This window comes from Ranitomeya variabilis, chromosome 5, assembly GCF_051348905.1.
Source record: "Ranitomeya variabilis isolate aRanVar5 chromosome 5, aRanVar5.hap1, whole genome shotgun sequence".
NCBI lineage: Eukaryota > Metazoa > Chordata > Amphibia > Anura > Dendrobatidae > Ranitomeya > Ranitomeya variabilis.
Genome location: NC_135236.1, coordinates 178,370,032 through 178,393,604, shown reverse-complemented (window position 1 = coordinate 178,393,604; position 23,573 = coordinate 178,370,032). Strand labels below are relative to the sequence as shown.

The 23,573-nt window shown below is 41.2% G+C and overlaps 1 protein-coding gene across 2 annotated transcripts in view; it reads right to left on the bottom strand.

Moving 5' to 3' along the window:
• Positions 1 to 23,573, bottom strand: part of ELL3 (elongation factor for RNA polymerase II 3) — a 188,344-nt gene that overhangs the window by 6,568 nt on the left and 158,203 nt on the right. For both annotated transcript variants that reach the window (XM_077263576.1, XM_077263577.1), the window contains 4 exons: positions 21,339 to 21,453; positions 18,568 to 19,024; positions 11,647 to 11,698; positions 3,480 to 3,651 (listed from right to left, as the gene is read on the bottom strand). In XM_077263576.1, the coding sequence (XP_077119691.1) occupies positions 3,480 to 3,651; positions 11,647 to 11,698; positions 18,568 to 19,024; positions 21,339 to 21,453 (796 nt within the window). The remainder of the gene's footprint in view (positions 1 to 3,479; positions 3,652 to 11,646; positions 11,699 to 18,567; positions 19,025 to 21,338; positions 21,454 to 23,573) is intronic.

Below are 23,573 nucleotides of genomic sequence, written 5' to 3'. Positions count from 1 at the left end.
CAGACCATGATCTTTCCACCACCAAATGTAAATGTTTTCTGGGTGTATTTTGGATCCATACAGGGTCCAGTAGGTCTCCTGCAGTATTTGTGGTGGCTGTGGTGTAATTCTACTGAAGATTCATCAGAGAAATCCATCTTCTGACACTTTTCCAGTGTCCGTCTGTTTAGCAGGCTGTGGGACTTTGCAAATGCCACACGGTTTTTTATTTGCCTTCTGTTTAGTGCTGGCTTCTGGGCACTGGTTCTACCATGGAGGCCATTGCGAGACAGAATCCTACAAACTGTTCTAGTTGACACAGGCCTGTTGGGGCTCTTCTGCAGTGGAAGAGGGGTTTGCTTTGGATTTTTTAACCAACAAACGTTCCTCCTGAGCAGTTGTCTTGCAGGGTCTGCCGGACCTGGGCTTGTCAAACACATCTCCAGTCTCTTCAAATCTCTTTTTTAATTTTTTGCGCTTGATGCTGAGACACATTAAAGGTGCCAGCCACCTCTGCAGTGGATCTGGTCTTCAGCCTCTTGATAATCCAGGCTTTGGTCGCAGGGTGGATTTTTGGCATGTTGTCAGAGCTCAAGTTGCAGTTCAAGTGAAGGTCTGGGGTGCTGGGTTTCTTTTTATACACACACACTAATTAACCGATCATTTACTGAGCACAGGTGAGGATGTAAACTAGGATTGGGTGCATTATATGACCAGGTGATAAAACTTTTGTCTTGCCAAAATCTGACCATTCTGTGTCCATTAACTGATCAATATTTCTGCATTGATGCCAATTTATTTTCTTAACCTAAACCACATTTCGGAGGGTTTCAGCTTTCAAAAGAATAATTTATACAACCAATGAATGAATTTAACGTCAGGTTATAAGCTTTTATTTACATAACATGGATAAGCGACATAACTTATATCAGGGAGTGTAGATAAAGGAAGCTGCGTATGTAATAATGCATCCCTCACATAGATCTAAGCAATGTAAAAACTTAACCTTGGGATTTTCCGTTTTTGCGTTTTCGTTTTTTGCTCCCCCTCTTCCCAGAGCCATAACTTTTTTTTCTGTCAATATGGCCATGCGAGGGCTTGTTTTTTGGGGGATGAGTAGTAGTTTTGAACAACACCATTGATTTTACCATATTGTGTACTGGAAACTGGGAAAAAATTCCAAGTGTGGTGAAATTGCAGAAAAAAAGTGCAATTCCACAGTAGGGTTCTTTTTACCATGTTCAATAAATGCTAAAACTGACCGGCCATTATTATTCTCCAGGTCATTGCGAGTTCATAGACACCAGACATGTCTAGGTTCTTTTTTATTTCAGTGGTGAAAAAAAAATTCCAAAGTTTGTAAAAAACAAAAACAAAAACGCCATTTTCGAGGACCCTTGGCGTCTTCATTTTTTCGGGATCTGGGACTGGGTGAGGGCTTATTTTTTGAGCACCGAGCTGACGTTTTTACGAATACCACTTTGGGGACGATGCAATGTTTTGATCACCTGTTATTACATTTTATTACACTGTTGCGATGACAAAAAGAAATAAATTCTGGCGTTTTGATTTTTTTTCTCATTGCGCCATTTAATTAATTTTATATTTTGATAAATTGGGCATTTCTGAATTTCTGAATACAGGGATACTAAATATGTGTCATTTTTTTTATTGTTTTATTTTGAATGGGGCAAAAGGGGGGTGATTTGAACTTCTATATATATATATATTTTTTTTTAAATTAATTTCCACTTGCTTCATAGTCTCTATGGGAGTCTAGAATCTGCCATCATCTTATTGCCTGTGCTACACATATCTTGGCTTCAGCCCTGCTATGTGTAGCAAAAATCATCATCTGCTATGAAAGCTGGCCACGGGGCTGCGCTAAAACAATCTGCAATGACAAGCACAGGGGTGTCCTGCAGACCCCAGGTCGTCGCACCAACGCATCAGCGCTCTGCAATCATGTGACAGGTGCACCGATGGGCGAAGTTTGTGACACGCTTCAGATGCGTGTATTTTAAATGCCGCTGTCAGAGATTCACAGAAGCACTTAGGGCACATGACAGCTGATCAAATCATCTGTCATGTGCCTGAAAAGATGGGGGCTCAGGGCCGCAGCACACATCAAAGAGGGGGAGGCGCCCTATGACGTACCTATATGTCCTAGGTTGTAAAGGGGTTAATTGAAATGCAAGTACAAAATATTCAGTCCCTTTCGTCAAGTAATATAGGGGACATTTGTGTTTCTTTTATAAATTGCTGTAAAGGGAATCTGCTACCAGGCTTTGCCACCTAATCTGAGAGCAGCATGATGTGTACACTGAGAGCAGGCAGCCCAGTAAGTGACGCATCGCTGGAATCAGTATCTTTACTCATACACTACTCAGATTGGGTAACAAAAGCCTGGTGACAGTTTACCTTTAAGAATCAGTAAATACTGTGATGACAGACAAGACCCCTGTACATAGCAGAGAAAGGTTGGCCAAACCCACTTTGTTTGGTGTGACTGGCTGACCATCTAATGTGCATTGTAGCCTCACAACTCTTCCCCAACAAATGATGGCTGAGGAAAGATTTTAAGTGTCAAGCTTGCCTTCTATCTTCAGGAGCACATCGCTCCTCAGCTTCCTAGTTACCATAGGTGGTGCACTCCTCAAGACTGGCAGTTCGGGCAGGCGGTTTGGTTGAGCCATTGGTCTGAACTGCGTGTTCCCCCATGCTTCTAGCAGAGGGAACTTTTTCTCTGCAGCACTGGAGGAGCACAGTGGCACTGAGGCTGGCCAGATTTAGTGATTTGGCAAGCTTTAGACCAGCTCTTGTTAGCTCTATTGCAAAGAGCTTGCAGACGTGTGCTTCTTGCTTAGGAAACCAGCTCAGCTGGCTGTCAGTCACTGCCGGCATGTGCTTACAGTCATCGCTCACAATATACTGAGCAGTAATTGTGATGTCGCCAGCATGCCTGCATAACCGTAAGCCGGCGACCCCCAAGAGAAAAAAATTCATTCTCTCCCAGGTGCTGCACTTTCAGTGTTGCGGACTAGCACCTTCAAAACACCATTAACCTCAAAATTAACCCTACATTTACAGTTTAATATAATTATCCAACCTGACAGGTTCCCTTTAAGTGAATGAAGTCTTAGTGTAAATGCATGGCTACCGCTCATCATTTCTGTGGGAGTGGTAGTAAGTGTGTGACCACTACTCCCATGATGCAACATTCCTCACTATCTGACACTTTCCATTCACCTTGTGATCACTGGTCATCCCAGTGGTCAGACTTTTGCCAATCAGCAATAATATGGACAGGAGACTTACAGTATGCTCTTTATGGGGTGATTAGTTTTCTGTGTCCATGACAAGTAAATTAAAAAATATGTCTGGGGTATTATGTTACATTTTAATAACTCCATCATATAGGGTGATACTGGTGGTCTCCATAGAAAATAAATCCAGATGGGGCTAATCTGACCACATCATGGATTATATTAAATTCTTACCTTGTGCTCTACTGTTCCTTGCTGATGCTTCTTCATTTTAGAGCCAAGCCGCATAAACCTCTCCAGCACTTTCCCAATCTTGGCATGCAGCTCTAGATATTCAGTGTAATCAGAGGCAAAGTCGTCTTCATACAATTTCCGCTGGTCTTCAGATGTTATTGTGGTGTATTTACTAAAGGGTACAAAAGAGCGGAAATTCAACGTATTGAATATAGTTACTAATCAATCTTTTTATATTAATACGTTGATTTTGTTTAGTTCTTCTGTTTTATGAACAATTTCTCATGATTTTCTATGCATAAGCCAGATAAAAGGAAATGCTAGTATGTGTTACCCTTCCTATCCACTAGGTGGCAACAGTGTCATGAAATCCCCAAACTAGGCGCTACTGTATACGCTGGGGAGGTCTTGTCAATCAGCACTTTGGCGGTGAGTAGGAAGCAATATCCAATTATATGGTATTACACATATTCTGAAATACCAATTTCTGAAACTTCAAGCCTGCAGCTGTATTTGTTGTATTAACTGAGCTGATTTGGCACACAAGATAGAAGCGGGCTGGCTGAGCACACTCTGAAATCAAACTAACACATGTCAAGACTAATAAAAGAATGTAAAAATACACATTTAAGGGGAGAATACAAATACAACATTCACAGCACAAATGTTTACTTTTGAAGAAACTCAATTCATACAAGTTTGGACTCTACTATTCCATTATATGGAAGCTGCTGGCAGAAATATGTAATGGCAGGAAATCTATTGCTGCTTATACAGCATTGGACAAATGTCTTATGCAGGTGAACAAAAAATGGTGCAAAGTAAGACTTGGAAAAAATAGAAGTGTTAATAGTTTATACTCATCAAATCTGTAACGAGGTTTTTGCTAACCCATCTGAGAGCAGCATGATGTGGGACAGAGACCCTGATTCCAGTGATACGTTACTTAGTGGGCTGCTTGGTGTAATTTTGATAAAATCACTGATTTATCTGCTGCAGATCTACCAGTTTTCTGAATGCTGAGCTCTGTATAACCCCACCCACACCACTAATTGGCAGCTTTCTGTGTGTGTACACAGTGCATAGGCAGAAAGCGGTTAATCAGTGGTTAGGGCGGGGTTTTACAGAGCTCATGCATATGAAGGAGGACATTGCAGCATGTTCATTAGGTCACTGTTGCCTACATACACCCATTATTTTGCCACTCGCCAGTCCTTAGCGAACAAACTGACTTCTGTGACAGCCAAATATTTCACACTTTTACTCATCAATTCAGATCACCTGCTGCCATTTATCTACACCTCAGTTCCTATGTTTATGTGCATAGTTGAGTTTAGTTGGCCCCGTGTCCACGTCAAAGGTATGACTTTATGCTGCAATTCTTCATGAAGATGCATTCTGTCCAGACTTCTCTGTACAGTAGATGGGTGGAATTGTGTCCCACTGGTTGCTGCCAGTTCTGAGTTGATGGCACTGCTGCACATCTTCCAATTTACGGTATATAAGAAGTATGTTTTGTTTTTCATCTGCACTAAGTTTTTTTGCCGACCACTACATCTACAGTCCTCAACATTGCACACTTATTGGTGTCCCCAATGCTGAGAAATATAGGCATATAATTTTGCATTATGCATTCCATCAGGGAGGCATGGTTCCAACTAAGGCTACGTTCACATTTGCGTTGTTGTGTGCTGCGTCGGCGACACAACGCACGCAAAACGCATGCAAAACGCAGCGTTTTGTGACGCATGCGTTCATTTTTTTAGCGCAAAAAAAATGCAACATGCTGCGTCCTCTGCGCCCTGACGCTTGCGCAAAAAAAACCACATGCGTCACAAAACGCAACACAACGCATGTCCATGCGCCCCCCATGTTAAATATAGGGGCGCATGACGCATGCTGCGCCCGACGCAACGCAAATGTGAACGTAGCCTTATTCTGAAGCAGGACAATGACCCAAAACATACTGTACAGCCAATATCATTAAAAACTATCTTCTGCATAAAGAACAAGGGGTCCTGAAATTAATGACCTGGCCCCACTGATCCCTGATCTCACCATCATCAAGTCTGTCTGGGATTACATAAAGATACAGAAGAATTTGCACAAGTGACATCCACAGAAAATCTGTGGTTAACTCTCCAAGATATTTGAAAGAACCTCCCTGCCCATTTCTTTCAAAAACTATGTACGTGTACCTAGAAAAATTGATGCTATGTTGAAGACACAAACCTTGATTCCAATGATGTATCACTTACTGGGCTGATTAGTGTCATTTTTATAAAAATCGGTGTTTTATCAGCAGGAGATTACACTGGTCAACAGCATTTTTGGTGCCAAAGATATTTCATCGAATTTAGGGTATTTTTGGGGTGCTGATTCTGAATATGTCATCAGTTTTGCCAGATTGGCTCAAGTTTTTGAGATTTTTGGTATCTTATTTATAGCACTTGTTGGTAAATGCGACGCATCATCTCATTAATTTCTTTGGATTAGTACTTGAACTGAGCAGTTCTCAATATAGTTTTGTGTTAATTAGTGTTCTAAAAGTTTGTTCATAGCTTGATTTTTGCACTAACTTTATGTTGTTGTCTGTTTTCCAGTGAAAAGCATGAACTCATCAAGAAGAAGTTGTCTTAACGATCCAGACTCATTCTGTTACATTTGTGGTGAATACACACTGCCAAAACATAGAAGAAACATAACAGACTTCGTAAAAAAAGTGTATTTTGCCTATTTTGGGGTTATGCTTGGGGACCAAGACAAGTTTTGGGCACCACACATAGTGTGCAAAGCATGTATCGAATTATTACGAAAATGGAGCAAAGGACAAAGAAAAAGCTTCAAATTTGGTGTTCCAATGGTGTGGAGAGAGCCAAAAAATCATCATGATGACTGTTATTTATGGTAAACACAGGTACAGGCACATCTTCACAATGAGGGACAGGCCTTCTTGCAGATTCCATGTTACTCCCATTTTCGTTTCTTATGCTTATTGAATCCTTGCACTTGCACTGCACAGAAATAACAGTCATCTTGATGATTTTTTGGCTCTCTCCACACCATTGGAACACCAAATTTGAAGCTTTTTCTTTGTCCTTTGCTCCATTTTCGTAATAATTCGATACATGCTTTGCACACTATGTGTGGTGCCCAAAACTTGTCTTGGTCCCCAAGCATAACCCCAAAATAGGCAAAATACACTTTTTTTACGAAGTCTGTTATGTTTCTTCTATGTTTTGGCAGTGTGTATTCACCACAAATGTAACAGAATGAGTCTGGATCGTTAAGACAACTTCTTCTTGATGAGTTCATGCTTTTCACTGGAAAACAGACAACAACATAAAGTTAGTGCAAAAATCAAGCTATGAACAAACTTTTAGAACACTAATTAACACAAAACTATATTGAGAACTGCTCAGTTCAAGTACTAATCCAAAGAAATTAATGAGATGATGCGTCGCATTTACCAACAAGTGCTATAAATAAGATACCAAAAATCTCAAAAACTTGAGCCAATCTGGCAAAACTGATAGCATATTCAGAATCAGCACCCCAAAAATACCCCAAATTCATTAAAATATTTTGGACACCAGAAAAAATTTTTTTTTTTGTTGACCTGTGTTATCACTAGAGGACTACTTGGCCTGTTGTCAGGTAGTCCAACCTCAACCCCTACCACTGATTGTATACTGCATATAAGCAGTAAACAACAAATCAGTGGTGGGAGCTTGGTTGGACTACCTGGCATCAAGCCAAGCAATCCTCTAGTGATAATCTCCTGCTGATAAAACACCAATTGTATAAAAATTACACTAAGCAGCACAGTAAGTGATACATCGTTGAAATCAGGGTCTATGCCCCTCCATTGAGCTGCTCTCAGATTAGGTAGCAAAAAACTGGTGACGGATTTAATTTAAAGCTGACCACAAGCATCAATATCACCCCGCCTTGATCCCACGGCGTTCCCATGTATTATGCTGTCCGAGCGCATGTCACAAAGGCGCATGCATGAAAATTATATTTACAATAAAACAAACAATTTTGTCCATCAAATATACTTTGCATTGTGGAAAATGCAGGTGGGCAGTGTTGGGCATTGGCCCCACCAGAAGACGTGACTCTGAGGGCCCACCTTTCTGATATACAAAAACAATGTGTTCTCATTAAAGCATATTTTCAGGCCAGGGCTAATTTTCATGGTGAAATGTATTTTACAGTATTGCCATAAGATACACAATGGTAAGATTCGACTCTGCTTGCCAGTTTGATCTGTCATCATCACGTGATCGATCATATGAGGTTTTCAAACTTTTGGCCACAAGCCGACTAGCTAATCTTCCTGCTTCTCTGAATGTTAAAGCATTGAGAGGGATGAGAAGAGAAGTCACATGACCACAAGTAGTCAAGGTGCACATGAGCGATCACACGATGACTGATCAAACTGGCAAGTAGAGACGAATCCTAATAGTGGGTATATTACACACCGTTAGGATTCCACATGATACAGCACCTGAAGAAGATTAGCCCTGGAAAACCCCTATAATGATATAATAGTATAACTCCATAAATGTTAACATCCAGCCGCTATTACAGCTTATTGGCAGGAATGCTGGGTGTTAGACCCCAACAGATCTGATATCAATGATCTATCCAAGCCTTAAGTCATCAATGTCATTTGCCTAGAGAAGCCCGTTTGTGTTTTCACCTGCTATGATAATAACCCTTTCATGGCTCCCTTTGAGTGTGATGCCCCCCAAAATGCCCCACCCTCATGATACTCCCACATTGAATTCCCTTACACAAATACAGTATGAGGATCCAAGGAAAGGTCGAAGCCCTAAAAACACATTTCCCAACAGCACTTCTAAACACACTATGATGACCTCCACAGCTCGCCTATACTCATTATGGTGTTCCCCACAGCTCCCTATACACAGTATGATGGCCCCTACAGCACCCTGTATACTATATGATGTCTCCCATATCCACTCTATGCACAGTATGAGGTCTCTCACAGTTACCTACACACAGTATGTGGCCCCTATATGGCTTCCCCATATACAATATGGAGCCCCAACAGCTCCTTATAAACAATTATGGGGACCACAGTTCCCCTATTTACAGTAAGGGGTTCACCACAAGGAATGACTGATAAAATAATAATAAAAAAATTGCTCCCCTAGCCTCTTTCTGCTCAAGTGATTTTATCGCGCCTGTGGTGTAGATGAAAAGGATGAATGGCAGTAGAGATAGTCGTCAGTAATCTCCTCCACCATTTTATTTTATGGTATCGCCATCCTTAGGATACACAGCATGATGGTCCCCACAGAAATCTAGACACCGGATGGTGATGTGGGGTCCAATGTCATTCGGCAATAGATTCCCCCTGACTCACAGGCTCCATAGCAGCCACAAGGTCTGCCACTGTGGATGCCCCTGAAGGAGAAGTCTGGGCCCAGCAGAAGATTCTCTGCTTCTCCAGTGGGTCAGTCCCACACTGCAGGTGGGTCATGAAAAACCGAGCTTAGTGTGTAAAAAGGAAGAATACACATTTTTACAGCTATGTTAAAAAAATATAAACAGCCACACGTTTGGACGAGAGGATTATTAGAAGTCCAAGGAAATTGATGAGAAAATTATTCCAGCGGCCACACATCGGCAGGACAACATATTGATGTGTAGTAAAATTGCCTCATATGAAGCCATACTGAATATCCGCTTTGAGGGGGATGGACAGCAAGTGATGGACTACTGGATATGATCTTAAGTGGCAATTACAGCATGGCTTCAAGCCTCCACTGTAATATGTAAGTATGGAATTCTTCTATTATCCTGTGCAAAACACACAAGACAAATGGCTGTTTTTGTGGCCCACCCCTACATCTTTTTTCCACCGACCCGAATCTCTTTATAATTCAGTCCCTCTGACTGAACAGGTATACCCTTACTATGGAGAGTACATCAAAATAGCAGTGGAAATAGATATGGAATGGAATTCATGCTGGGGCCACTCGCACAGGGATCTGCATTACATACAACAAAACTTAACCTTGGATATACCTCAGTTGTGGGGATTTTTTTTAGAAACTTAGTCTGGAAGTAGCTGTCTGTCATATTAACATCCAGTGTCAGACTGGGGTGCGAAGAGCCCAACAGCGACACTGATTCTCGGAACCCACTGTTTAGCTACGTGCAATATTACCCGATCCTTCTTCACAAATTTGCCTATTCATCTATGCCATAATAAACTTTGTAGCTTGGAAATGAATGTTGGGATGCTGCCCTTGTCTGAACATGTTACATTAAATGTACTATGCCAAACACTGCATATATAGAAGGTGAAAGTGCCCAGTGGGGGCCCGCTCCTGCACAGGGAGGGCCTGCCGGGAAATTGCCCTGTTGCCCTGTGGGCCAGTCCAGTCCAATTTAAGACACCAGCACAGAGCTCTTCAATCTTTTCTGTCTAAGGTCTCCCTGGAAGTCAATATTAAAAATAAATTAGCCCCGGAATTATTGATTACTTCTTCAAAAAAAAAAAAAAAAAAAAGGCTTAAATGTTGTAGTGAATAATCAGTTTGTCGCTCTATAGCCGCCAATCATTTATTCATGTAAATGATTGAAAAAGTAATTGAGAAGAAGCTGAAGCCTATGACTGTGCTATTGCTGGCACTTATACATCTTTATATGTTAGTGAGCGCCCCATCTGTATGGCTGCTCGGCATGGAAGGAGTTAAACTTCTGTTTCTGCGTATTGCGCCAAGAGACTTATCTCCTTATACATACTGTACTTAACCTTGAAAATTACTTCTGTCACCAGCCAAGGGGGTCTCTTAGCAGGGTTAATGAACGCAATCAGCAAGGGACACCATATCATGCACACATTATGGAGTATGTTACCACCTCACAAACCTACTTGAATATTTTTTTGTGAATACAGTAGTTGAAATTGGAAATTAGTTGGAGATTAGAGGATAGCATTTTTATGGATTGTAAGATCATGTGGATATTTAGGCATATACACTGTTTATTACATTCTTGATGGGACAGATACATCAAAGCTATCTAAAAGAAAAACTTAGCACCCAATCACATTATAGCTTTCATGTCACCTGAACTGTTTGGAAAAAGAAAGCGGAGTTCTGATTGGTTGCTATGGACTACAAAGGTTTTCTTTTAGACAGTTTTGATAAATTAGGCCCAAATCATGCTGCAGTCTTGGGCACGGGTTCTGTTCATGTACTGTGTGGATACATTATTGCAAATCTGATCTGTATGATATTTATGAGCTGAGAAGTGCAGCTAAATTATACTGCGGTGAAAAATTAACATTCATTTTAATTGTTACCGTGGACATTACGAGTGGATGTTTCAAGTAACTGTGAGACCCACATGATCAACTCAACAGACGGGATGTGATTTCTGAACATGGATCAACCCATTTAAAATAGATTAAATTCAATGATTTTTAAGCAGTTGTCACAGGTAATAATACTCCATCAAAAGACTGAGGACAGCAACAAGACACAAGGCAGTTATACTACATCAGCAAGGTGTCTCCCAGGCAAACATTTCACAGCTGACTGGGGGTTCAAGATGTGCTGTTCAAGGTCTTTTAAAAAAAAGCACCAAATAATGGGCAACAATGAGGACTGTAGACGCAGTGGTCGTCAAGGAGATTTAGTGCAGCAGATGAAAAGGAGTTTATTCTTGCATCCCTTTAAAATCGGAGAAGATGTCCAGTAGTGCCATCAGCTCAGAACTGATAGCAACCTGTAGGATCCAGATAGACCCATCAACTGTTTGGAGAAGTCTGGCCAGAAGTGGTCTTCATGGAAGAAATGTGGCAAAAAAGCCATACCTTTCACACTGAAACAAAGCCAAGTGGCTGAACTATACACAAAAACATAGCACCAGGGGTGCAAAATAATGGCAGGAAGTGCTGTGGATTGATGAGTCAAAACGTGAAATATTTGGCTGTAAAAGACAGCAGTTTGCAAAGACTTCTATAGGCAGCTGTGTGCTGATCTCTGCCCGAGCTGGCAGTGTGTCTTGCCTTGAGCACAATATATTATAAAGTTTCTTATATTTGCCTGTACTATTGCTGTATGCAACATTTGTTGTAACCACAGTGACCAGTTTAAAAACTATTACATGAATAACCTACCTGAAGTAGTCAGTCACTTCTTCAGAGGGTGACACTGAAAATTCTTCTTTTTCTAAAAGTAAAAAGCATAAGAGTTGCAATATGCAGAATTCAATAATTACTGTATATAATATAGTATATTGCATATACTGTTCCCCCGACACACGTCACCACCAGTAATTTTCAGGTGTGACTGCAGTTATATATCTATGTCACCAATAACTCTGTCTCTTAAAGGGGTTGTCCAACCTTAGGCAATCCGGAGAAAATGCAACGGACAGCAGGTAATCCAGCACTTTGTTAAAAAAAAGTGCTGAAACACTGCGATGTGTAGTACAAGCGATCAGACAATCGCTGGTTAACGTCCACTAATGGGTCTATTAAATACAGGAAAACGTGAACACAAAAGTTCAATTCATGGCCCTTTTGCCTCATTAAAAATAAAACAATAAAAACAAAAAAACGCACATATTTGGTATCGCTGCATTCGTAAAAGTCCAATCTATCAAAATATAAAACATTGTAATAACATGCAATGAGGTGATCAAACATCAAAATAGTATCAGTAAGGCTGGGGTCACACTTGCAAGTTCAATGTGAGAAACTCACGCGAGGCTATCACCTCAATACCCGGCACTCGGGACTGGAGCATTCAGCTGCACAGAAATACATGCAGCCGCATGCTCCGTTCCTGAGTGCTGGTGGCAGCGTCGGGTATTGATGGGAGAGCCTCGTGTGAGTTTCTCACATTGAACTCGCAAGTGTGACCCCGGCCTAAAACATCAGCTCAGGGCGCAAAAAATAAGGCCTTACACAGCCCTATATCCTGAAAAATGAAAATGTTACAGGTCTCTGAAAATGGCAACAAAAGCTATTTTTTTTCTTTCGAAATTTGTTTTCACCACTTAAAAAAGAATAACAAAGCTATGCATGTTTGGTATTTTGAGTACTTGTATTAACCTGGAAAATCATCTTGCCAGGTCAATTTTACCATATAGTGAACATGGTAAATTGAAAACAAAAAAATAATTGTGAATTTCCACTTTTTTGCCGTTTCAAAGCACTTGGAATATTTTTTTCTGTTTTCCAGTACACTGTGTGGGAGCCGTCATTGGGCTATATTGAGAGAAAAATAAAAAAAAATATGGCTCTTGAAAGAAGTGAAGGAAAAAAACTTAATATAACCATGTCACAAAAGGGTCAACTTAAAGGGGTACACTGGGAAGATACTATTTTTTTGTACTGTCTCTGCCCTTAGGGTACCGTCACACAGTGCAATTTTGATCGCTACGACGGCACGATCCGTGACGTCGCAGCGATCGTATGATTATCGCTCCAGCGTCGTAGACTGCGGTCACACGTTGCAATCACGGCGCTGGAGCGATGCCGAAGTCCCCGGGTAACCACGGTAAACATCGGGTAACTAAGCGCAGGGCCGCGCTTAGTAACCCGATGTTTACCGTGGTTACCAGCGTAAAAGTAAAAAAAAAAAAACCGTACATGCTCACCATCTGATGTCCGTTTGGTCCCTTGCCGTCCGCTTCCTGGTTACCAGCGAACGCATCGCTGGATCGCTGTCACAAACAACGATCCAGCGATGTCAGCGGGTGATCAAGCGACGAAAGAAAGTTCCAAACGATCTGCTACGACGTACGATTCTCAGCAGGATCCCTGATCGCTGCTGCGTGTCAGACACTGCGATATCGTAACGATATCGCTAGAACGTCACGAATCGTACCGTCGTAGCGATCAAAATTGCACTGTGTGACGGTACCCTTATACACTATAAAGATGAGATGCTGAGATAATAGCTGTTTCTCTTCACTCCTCTTCTCAGGCAGGCCCTAGTTGGGAGGGGGGAGCAGTAAGGAGCAGCTGATGTCACAACGAATTACAAGGGTTTTACAGACAATTAAAGTGCACTGGGCATCTCATCTTTATAATGTATGAGGATAGGGACAGTACAAAACGTTTTTTATCTCCCCAGAGGACCCCTTTAAGCCCCATTTAGACGAGCTGATAATTGGGATTGTTTATTGGTGTAAATATGCTGGCAATCGCCAAACAAAAGAGTAAAACGCTCATTCATTGGGTGATTGGTTAATTCATTCCGGCATTAAAATCAAACTTATTTACAGCCCATCATCATGCAGATTAAAGAATGATCTGTGCAGATAGACGTCTGATTGGACTGCCTAAACTGGCCATTAAACAACCACTGATGGGCTTGTAAACATACGATCTCTATGGTCATTAAACAGCCGCAATTGACAGGTGTAAATGCACCTTTAAACACTGCTTTCATCAGGCTTTTCAGATAGTGCTTTCCGCAGGGCTACGCAAAGGGTACTAATAATACTGTAATAATAACATGCTTGGATAAGGTGTTATCTGACCATGTTTGGGAGCTAACTGAGTGACTTCGGTAAGCACAAAAAATATGTTCGAGTGCCCCCACCTGCATGTCTCGCAGCTGTTTGTTAGGTAATCCCTACATGTGGTGCGGTAGTCGAACAGCCGTGAGACATGAAGGCGCGGGGACGTGAACATATTATTCGAGCACGCCAAAGTCACTCAACAGCAGAGCATGCTTATCCGGCCACGCTTATCCGACCACGCTTATCTGATAACGTTTGCCCATCACTAATTCTTAGTTGTCTCATTCTGCATCCAGGAGTAGACAATGCAACATAGAGGCTTTAGAAGGCAAGTTGTGCAAAATGTTTAATAAAACCCAATTACCAAAACTAATTTTTAGCCCCAAATAAAAGCATTTAAAGTGTACCTACTAGTGATGAGCGAGTGTACTCGTTGCTTGGGTTTTCCCGCGTACGCTCCGGTGACCTCCGAGTATTTGTAACTGCTCGGAGATTTAGTTTTTGTTGACACAGCTGCATGATTTACGGCTGCTAGCCAGCCAGAGTACATGTGGGGGTTGCCTGGTTGCTAGGGAATCCCCACATGTATTCAAGCTGTCTATCAGCTGTAAGTCATGCAGCTGAGGCAAAAAAAACCGAAATCTCCGAGCACTTACAAATACTCGGAGATCACCCGGGCGTGCTCGCTCATCACTAGTACCTACCACTTCAAAAAACTTCATAGGCTATTACTTACTATTGAACACGTACGTCACTCTGTTGGCGCAACACATGAGTATCTGCGTAATTTAAAGAAGAGTTTTGACTAAATGGTTGGGGTTTAAGAACTATATTGCAGAAATAAATGTAGTCCGGGCGTGAGGAATTGAGAACATCCAGAGCATCGCATGGATCAAGCCAGAGCAGCTGCAGCAGAAACAATTAGAAAGGAGTGTGATCCAACGATATGAAGGCTCAGATACTAATGGTTCTACCATTTGAGTTGCACAATGCCAATGTATTTGGAATTCTTTTAATGGCTTAATAAACGCTATGTTTTATATCTGAGACTGAAAACCTTCATATTACTGGATCACACTCCTCCCTAATTGTTTCTAAAAACTCGGACCACCACCGCCTGGCAGCACTCCTTTATTACATACAAAGTTTTCCTCAAATGACAACGAGAAGTGTCACAAGAACACATCACAACAGCAACATCACCTGGACTGGAGTTTTCGGCAATTACAACTCAACATGGAACATGTTTTTTTCCACTTTTATAGAAACTGCGTGGCCTTTAAGTCTCCTTTAAAAAGGTTTTCCACTACTTGGACAACCCCTTCTACATCCTTATATTGTTATGTAATGCAATCCCTGCGGCCAATCAGCACTGGCTTCATTCTTTGCTCCTTTGAACAAATCACACTTCTTCCTGACGCACTCTATTCATCCGAAGGAGGGGAGAGAGAAACAAGTACTGATAACAATGTCATGCGATCTCCGTAAGAGCCAGTGCTGATAACAATGTCACGCGACCGCCATAAGAGCCAGTACCAACATTGCTGGAACGGTGCTGGCACCGGAGATGAATATGGGTGCTATTATTGTACAAGTGGAAAAAATAGGGAATGAGAAGGGGTTGTCCAATTAGTGGAAAACCTCTTTAAATCTAGTCTGGTTTGGTCCTGGTCTGGTTTAAATACTAGAGGCTAGGGCGGGCCATCCTGAACTTGGGTACACCTTGACGTTGGTGGGATGGCTTTTATGTTTTGTTTTTTTTTATCAAAAATGGTGTTTACTAAGTACCCAATGTTACTTATATGCCCTATTGCTTTCACTTATTAACTTACACCAGGGTACAGTATTTTTTCATTTTTTTTTTTTTTTTTCCTAGGAATTGTCTTCTTCTCTAAAGAGTTAACATCTTCATCCTTCATGCCTGATTGCTCTTGGATTGTCTCTTTTTAGACACTGTCAAGGGACATGCACATTGTCAGCTCATATTTGCTTTGGGACAATGTGCAGTACAGGTGTACAGCCCCGGTCCAGGACTTTACACACAGGCACAATAGTGGAGCTCACCACAAGATACAATAGCTGGCTGAAATAAGCGCTTCTCAGGATCCAGCACAGGATCCATTTTAAAATGTAACCACACAGGCTGAACTGAATGCAAGCAACGCTGTTTGCCTAAGGCAAGCGTGGAAGATGAATAGTGTTGTATCCATTACTCTTACATTTTTCCTTATACATTGTTCATTAATTGTGACTCTGAGGACGTGGCTCTGTCTCTTTCTCTATACAGGAGGCAGGTGTCTAGGCTTCATGCACCTGCCCATATGTGCTTGTCCGCAACTATAGCGTTACAGTCTTCATTGCATATAATTATGCTCGCATATACAGGGCACCAACATATTCCACAACACTTTACAGACTTTGACCTTGATTCATCAAAGCTTTTACACCCAAAAACTGGAATAGAAAGCTGTGAAAAGTTGCTATTCTTTTTGTGCAATGTGAGTCTTATGACATTTTTGTCCAGTTCCAGCATAGTGGGCATAACAATGATCCCTGCTAGTCAATAATGCCACAAATTGCACTCCATGCTACCCGTCCACGGTAACTGCCAGTCTTGATGAATTGGGGCCGATGTGTTTACTTTTCCCATTGGGGTCCACAATGTTAATTCCCTTGCATGGTGAAAACCTTCACATGCATAAGGGGGGAGTATAGAAACATGATGTAGATTTTGTATTTGGTGGGATTTGAACACAGTACCCCAGCGCTGCAAAGTAACTATACTGGTAGCTGAGCCACCATACTGCCATATTGGTGGAGTACCATGTGACTTTTATATCCAACCCCGACTCCCTTATTTTGGATGCATGGTGTAAAACCGATGTGGTTAAGGCATGAAGAATGAAGAATGACATTTTGAAAGATTCAACTGAATTACCAGTAATAAGATTATGTATTGCTATACACGCAATCGTCCTCTCAACAGTCTTGGCTGTTATAATCCAGAGATAACTCAACAACGTCTACTTCTGTTGTTGAGGAATTCCTGTGGTCGGCGGAGGCCTTGATTGGTGCTCCCATCATGGCTATAAGTAGCCCAACTGAAGCTAAGTGCATATATTTTAACACTACCATGGATGGTCTCTTGCCAGACAGCACCGAAACGTGTTCTTTCTGGCCAGTATGCATCGGTTTGAGCTGAGTGTCATCTTGCCGTGATGCAATTCTTTTGCATGAGAAAATCGCAGGTTCGGAGAAGATGGAGAACTTAATTTCTCTACAAATTGGAATGTGTAACAAGCCTTAGGCCTTGTGCACACGACATTAAATATTTTGATGGATAGTATTTGTCCCAGCGTTATTCTCTATGGTCGTGCAGATGTTCAATTTTTTTGCTTGGACCAAAGAAAAAAATCACAGCATGCACAAGATGCATCCGATCGGATCGTATTCGGCCATTCATGTCTTTGGATTAATGGAAAAAAATCACCGCACTTGGATGACATCTCAGTACAGTCAGATTTTTGTGGACTGACAGTAGGGAAAAGATGGCAAAACAAATTTTTATTCTCCAAATCTAAGAATATCGGATCAACCTGTGATCAAACTCTGATCAGAGTGTGATTAGCAAAATCAGCCTTGTTCTCTCCAAAGAGAGAAAATACTCTTGTGTGATCCTCGCCTTTCACTGCCAAAAAGTTGCCTAATGAGGTTTGCAAATACCTGACTTTCATTTCTTTTGCTCACACAGGACATATAAATATATATTCAAAGTGCTTAGAATTTTGCAATTAAGCTACAAGACTGTACACTCCTTCTGTTGTCCTCATGTTTGAGATTCATGTCTACCAGAGATGAGTCATGCGTAACTCAATCAATCTGAATGACTCACCTGAAAGCAGACGCAGATTAGCCCATCTGTATCATGCAGGAATAATCCAATGTTTGCATTTACTTCCCCATTAAATACAGTATATTGTGCATTGCACAGACATAGATAATATAATAATAGGTATTTAATATTAATATCACATTGGCATTTGGGCTATCAGCAAAATGGTAGATTGGCATTCCTGCTCCCAAAATGCATTGACGTTGGGGATTTACTAATGGCTTGCTATCATTTTGGGAGTTTATGATTGTCACACTAGCATTTGATTATTCAGAATTATGGAACACTGCCATTTTGGCATTTAAAATCACATCATCTTGGTATTTTGGCATTCAAAATAATGGCACCTTAGAATTTTGGCATTCAAAATTATGGCAGGTGTTCGGTTTTCACAATGATATAACGCATTGACATTTGGGATCTAAGAGTAATGCTGTGCTGTCATTTAAGGATCTGTGATTAATGGCATGATATAATTTCAATGGCATGGCATGCTGGCATTTAGGTGTTCTGTATAACCATTCTTGGATTAGGACTCTCAGAATAAAGGTACACATCGACATTTGGGGTTACACAGTACTGGCATTTTGATATTCAAAGTCTGATAATGATATCGTGCCATTTGAGGTCACAGACTAATACCACAGTGAGTAAATTCATGGCCACGCTTACCTTCAGGAGAGGTGAGGCATCTTTCCAGCATGAGAGCTTCTTCTTCCCAGTCATCTTCCTCCTCTTCTTCTTCACTGGATTCATGATCTCTCTTCTCATTTTTGTGCCAGTCTGACTTATTTCCAAGGTGAGATTGGGGACTTGTCTCCGGTCTAACTTTTTCCTTTCCTGACTCATCACAAAGCTTTGTCCTTTTGTGTGTTTCTCTGTCATGACTTTTGTGCAATGTCTGATGTGCTTTCTGCTTTTTGTGACTTTGTTCTGACACAACGTTGTGGTTTTCAGGGATTGATCCTAAGATTTTGCTGGTTTCAGAACACGGAAGATGTCTGGATTTTGATGAGTCTGAAGTGGATAGAGAAGCAGTATGTCGTCCATGTAAATGACTCTCCAGTTGTGAAGATCTTATTCTTTTATAATTTTTGTTCTCGGCAAGATCTCCTTCCACCTGACGTTTCTGAAAGTCAGCACATAAAGCAATATGTGAAACATACAGAACAATGGGTGTAAGGCAAATCCTAATACCCTTAATGTTTTATTTTGAGAGCGGCCCCATGATTTAAATAGCATATTTATAAAAAAAAGTCATACTAGTCTGGTCAGTGAGGGGTTCTACTCCTGGTACTTCCACTGATCCCGACATTGGGTGATTGTGTGAACACCAGGTTCCACTCCTATCAACAACATAAACTAGATGTGCTGTAATCTGAGAAAAGGTCCTTATGAGGGGAGCGGGAGGTGATGAGCTGTAACATTTGTAATGGCGGACCTGTCCCACCTACTGCATGTGGGAGGGTTACTTATCATTGTAATCCTGAATGTGATGATAATGAGACTGTTGAAAAGACATCTGTATGGAAGTGTGAAGCTAGTGTTAGACTTGGCCTAAGATTCCTATTTTTTCTATAGTTAGTGACATGGAAAAGAAAAAAAATACATTTATCATAAAAGCCTGATTTAAATAATAGATCATTTTCTGACTATACATTCCCTTTAAAGAGCACTGGTCACAAGGTCAAAGTTAACCAGTTTTTCCTTGTTTTTTTCCAAATCCGACATACAGTTTCAGAGATATGGGCCTTTTTATTTACGGCTAATTATTTGGATCATTAAAAGGGGGTGTTGTTCACTGGGTAATAAAGCACCAAGCACAGAGCTGTTTTGTTTGGATCATTTGGGGTCCTGACAATTAGGTCTAATTAATATATTCCAGCACATCTAATCAATATAGTATACATCACTTGTGCGAAACCCATATAAGTATTTATTCAGTAAGCAGAGTTTTACATTGTTTGCCACATTCAAGCAAATATTACAGCAAAGTTGCACTTCTTGCAAAATGATAAGTGCAAGCTAAGAACAGTATGTGGACCCCCTAATATTTAGCAGTACCTGATGTGTAGAGAATGGGGTCCTGATTTCTGTCATGGCTGACAAATATACAAACACATCTACCAATTGTCAGTCTTTGTAATGGGTGCTCAAAGTGTAAAATATCGGAATCCAAAAGATGCGAAGACTAGGAACCTGCCCTAGTAAAGTGTCAATAAGTGGACAGCACGCACCATTGTATTAGTAAAACTGCGCAGCTTGTTACATATGTCCAATGTACTGTACAAATAGTCCCCAAAACATAATTGGAATACACTTGTTACCATGCATATAGTTGCATCTCAATGCTAGATTGCATTTGAAAAATAAGGCAAAGAGCGACTCAAACTAATAGATAACAGACAGGAGAAAAACCGAGTCTAAATGCCAGTATTTATAAAGATAGGTACAAACTTTATTAAATAATCTATATAAACATAAAATCAATATTGTGCACCAATATGTGCACAGCCGTGAGCAATACAGTAATATTGTAACACTATGGAATAATTAATGTGACGTTCCAAGAAAAAAAGAGAGACACAGTACACCTCATCAGTATATATGGGTCATAGTTAAGTTCTAGCCACTACGCGTATAGATGAGCCCACTAAAAGGCATAAGATGTATACTAAGCGCCACAGACAAGATGGTAAATATCGTGATGAAGACAGGTGTAGCCGCGCTCTCACCCCAACGCACGTTTCGGTGCGAGATCACCTTCTTCAGGGGGCGATATGGGTAATTACTTTCGTTCAGGCAGCGTTCATTTTGCTTGACATTTCCACTCGGGCATTTGGGGGATTTTTTATCCTTTCGCCGCTATGGGCAGGTTGGAGTCCCCTGACTGATAGTATCTGGACGGCTATTGCATGTGTGTTAGGCGGCTACAACTCGCTGCTGACGGCTATATATTTTTTCGCTGCTTATTTCAACATGTCCAATAGGATACTATTTACCATCTTGTCTGTGGCGCTTAGTATACATCTTATGCCTTTTAGTGGGCTCATCTATACGCGTAGTGGCTAGAACTTAACTATGACCCATATATACTGATGAGGTGTACTGTGTCTCTCTTTTTTTCTTGGAACGTCACATTAATTATTCCATAGTGTTACAATATTACTGTATTGCTCACGGCTGTGCACATATTGGTGCACAATATTGATTTTATGTTTATATAGATTATTTAATAAAGTTTGTACCTATCTTTATAAATACTGGCATTTAGACTCGGTTTTTCTCCTGTCTGTTATATGTCCAATGTACAATGCACATGAATGTACTAAAAAATAAAACAGCAATGTGAGGGAATGAATACAATAATAATATACATATGATTTGAAATACATTAAGTCACAGTGTTTAGGGCTGGGTTCCTCGTGGTGACCATAACTTACACCGTCAGGAGGCCTGTGACGGGCAGCGGGATGGGTAGATATCAGGCCGTGGTGCGTTCGCTCTCTCTCAGCAGTAGGCTGGTAATTCTGTGATGAAGAAATGCTTGCATGTTTCCTACAACATTGTGAAATGAAAGAAAAACAATTGTAAAAGCTGTGAGAAAAAAGCCTATAAGACTTGGGTGTGATTAAATAATTGCAGTAAAGATAAATGCATTGTAGGCAAATGCGTGCCACATAATAAACAGGAGGAAGGGTTGAGCAACATTCTGCTTTCACCCCAACCTTCCGGTGAGTGATGGAGCTTCATGACAAATGTAAGACTACAAGTTGCAGTCCACAGGGATCATTCCAGATTAAAACTTCAATCAATCAAGTGTACAAAACCTCTGTGTGACAGCCATGCCCTCCAAAGCACACAGACTGCAAGGAAACCACAGCTATAGATCAGTCACGGATTTACTCCGACATGAAGAAGGTTGCCCATGGCTTACAGAGAAGGAGTCAGAGCTTCAGCATATATATCAGGTAATAAAAGGGAATCTATCACCAGGTATTTGCTACCTAATGTGAGCGCAACATAACGTACAGACAGAAAGCCTGATTTCATTGATGTGTCACTTACTGGTCTGCTTTCTGTAGTATTTATAAAATCACTGTTTTATCAGCAGGAGATCATCACTAGAGGACTAGTAGGCCTGCTGCCATGTAGTCCTCCATATTCATGAGCTCTGTATAAACCCACCCAATCACTGACTGGCAGCTTTCTGTCTATACTCAGTGTACACAGAAAGCTGCCAATCACTGGTGTGGGCGGGGTTATACAGAGCTCAGCATTTGAGAACTGCTAAATCTGTAGCAAATGAAACAGGATTTTATCAAAATTCCAGTAATGTAAGTGAAACATCGCTGGAATCAGAGTCTCTGTCCCCTCATCATGCTGCTCTCAATAGAGTTAACAAAAACCTGGTGCAGATTCCCATTAATAGCAGTTGGGCAGTGATCGCAAATTCCATAAAAACCTTGACCTAAAGAATAATAACATAAATGCATTGTTCACAAGGTCCACAGGTCGAGTGTCATCTGTATAGTGCTGATGACCAGTTCTTGAATATTTAGATAAATATATCTCAAATACATCATCTTGATAGTTTTAAGAACTAACAATTATTTTAAAATATTTTTCTCCTTTTGCCTTAGAATTTATGGCAGACACAGTGACCATAGTGGTTACATTCATGCTTGGCCTGAAAGTACTGTGCTCTTTATGCCAAAGCATCTGCTGGTTCTTCAGATGACTAAGGAAAGGCTGACCCTTTCGGCCTCTCTTACGCCACCCTGGCGCCATCAACTGCTCCTCTTTGCCCTCAACCACCACTCTCCGATTCAGGGAGCCTCCTGCTGAATTGTGCCGCATACAATTTTCGCTCTGAAACCTTGGCCCAGTGGGGATCCCTTGGTATTGTTTATCATTTACCAAAACTGGGAAGGGGAGGAGACCCTCCCAAACGGGTTCCATCCCCTTTCACCATACCACCATTGGCTTTCCAAAGACCCGATCTTGCCAGCTGCCATGACATATTGCGTAACCAAGTTGCCACACAATAGCTCCTAAAAGGCCAAAACCATCACTCACATTTATATTAAAGGATGGGAGGGTGCTCTACCTACGGACAGCCCCTAACCATCCCTCCTCAACATATATACCCCGTTTCTCCCACCAATCAGGTATGTCCTTGTTTTTTGCCACTACCCCTCTATTTCCCCCTGTGACCCTGCCCCATTTTTCAATACCAAACACCATTTTAATACACCTCCTGTCATGTGTCCCCCCTTTCATAACATAGATTCCTTATATAAAACCCACCCACGGCCTGGACATACCTCCTAGTCATGGACCCTACCTTCTAGCCTATTTGGGTCACAGTCCTTACTGGGAGATAAATTGCAATACTTGTCACTGAACAGTGTATGGATCTGAGGTGTTCTGCTCCATACACTGCTTACATCCAGCTGCTGAGCAGATTTCAGTTGATGGGTGGGGGTGGCGGCTATGGGATCCCCTCTGGTCTTATACAGACGACCTATGCTATGGGTAGGTCATTAATAAGTAAGTTCCGGACAAACCCTTTAAATTATCTATACACCTCCAAAAGTAGTCACCCAACTGTTAATCTTCCTGACTTCTCTACATGTATGCATTTGTGGCAGTGGTTTATCTCACCCAAGAACAAA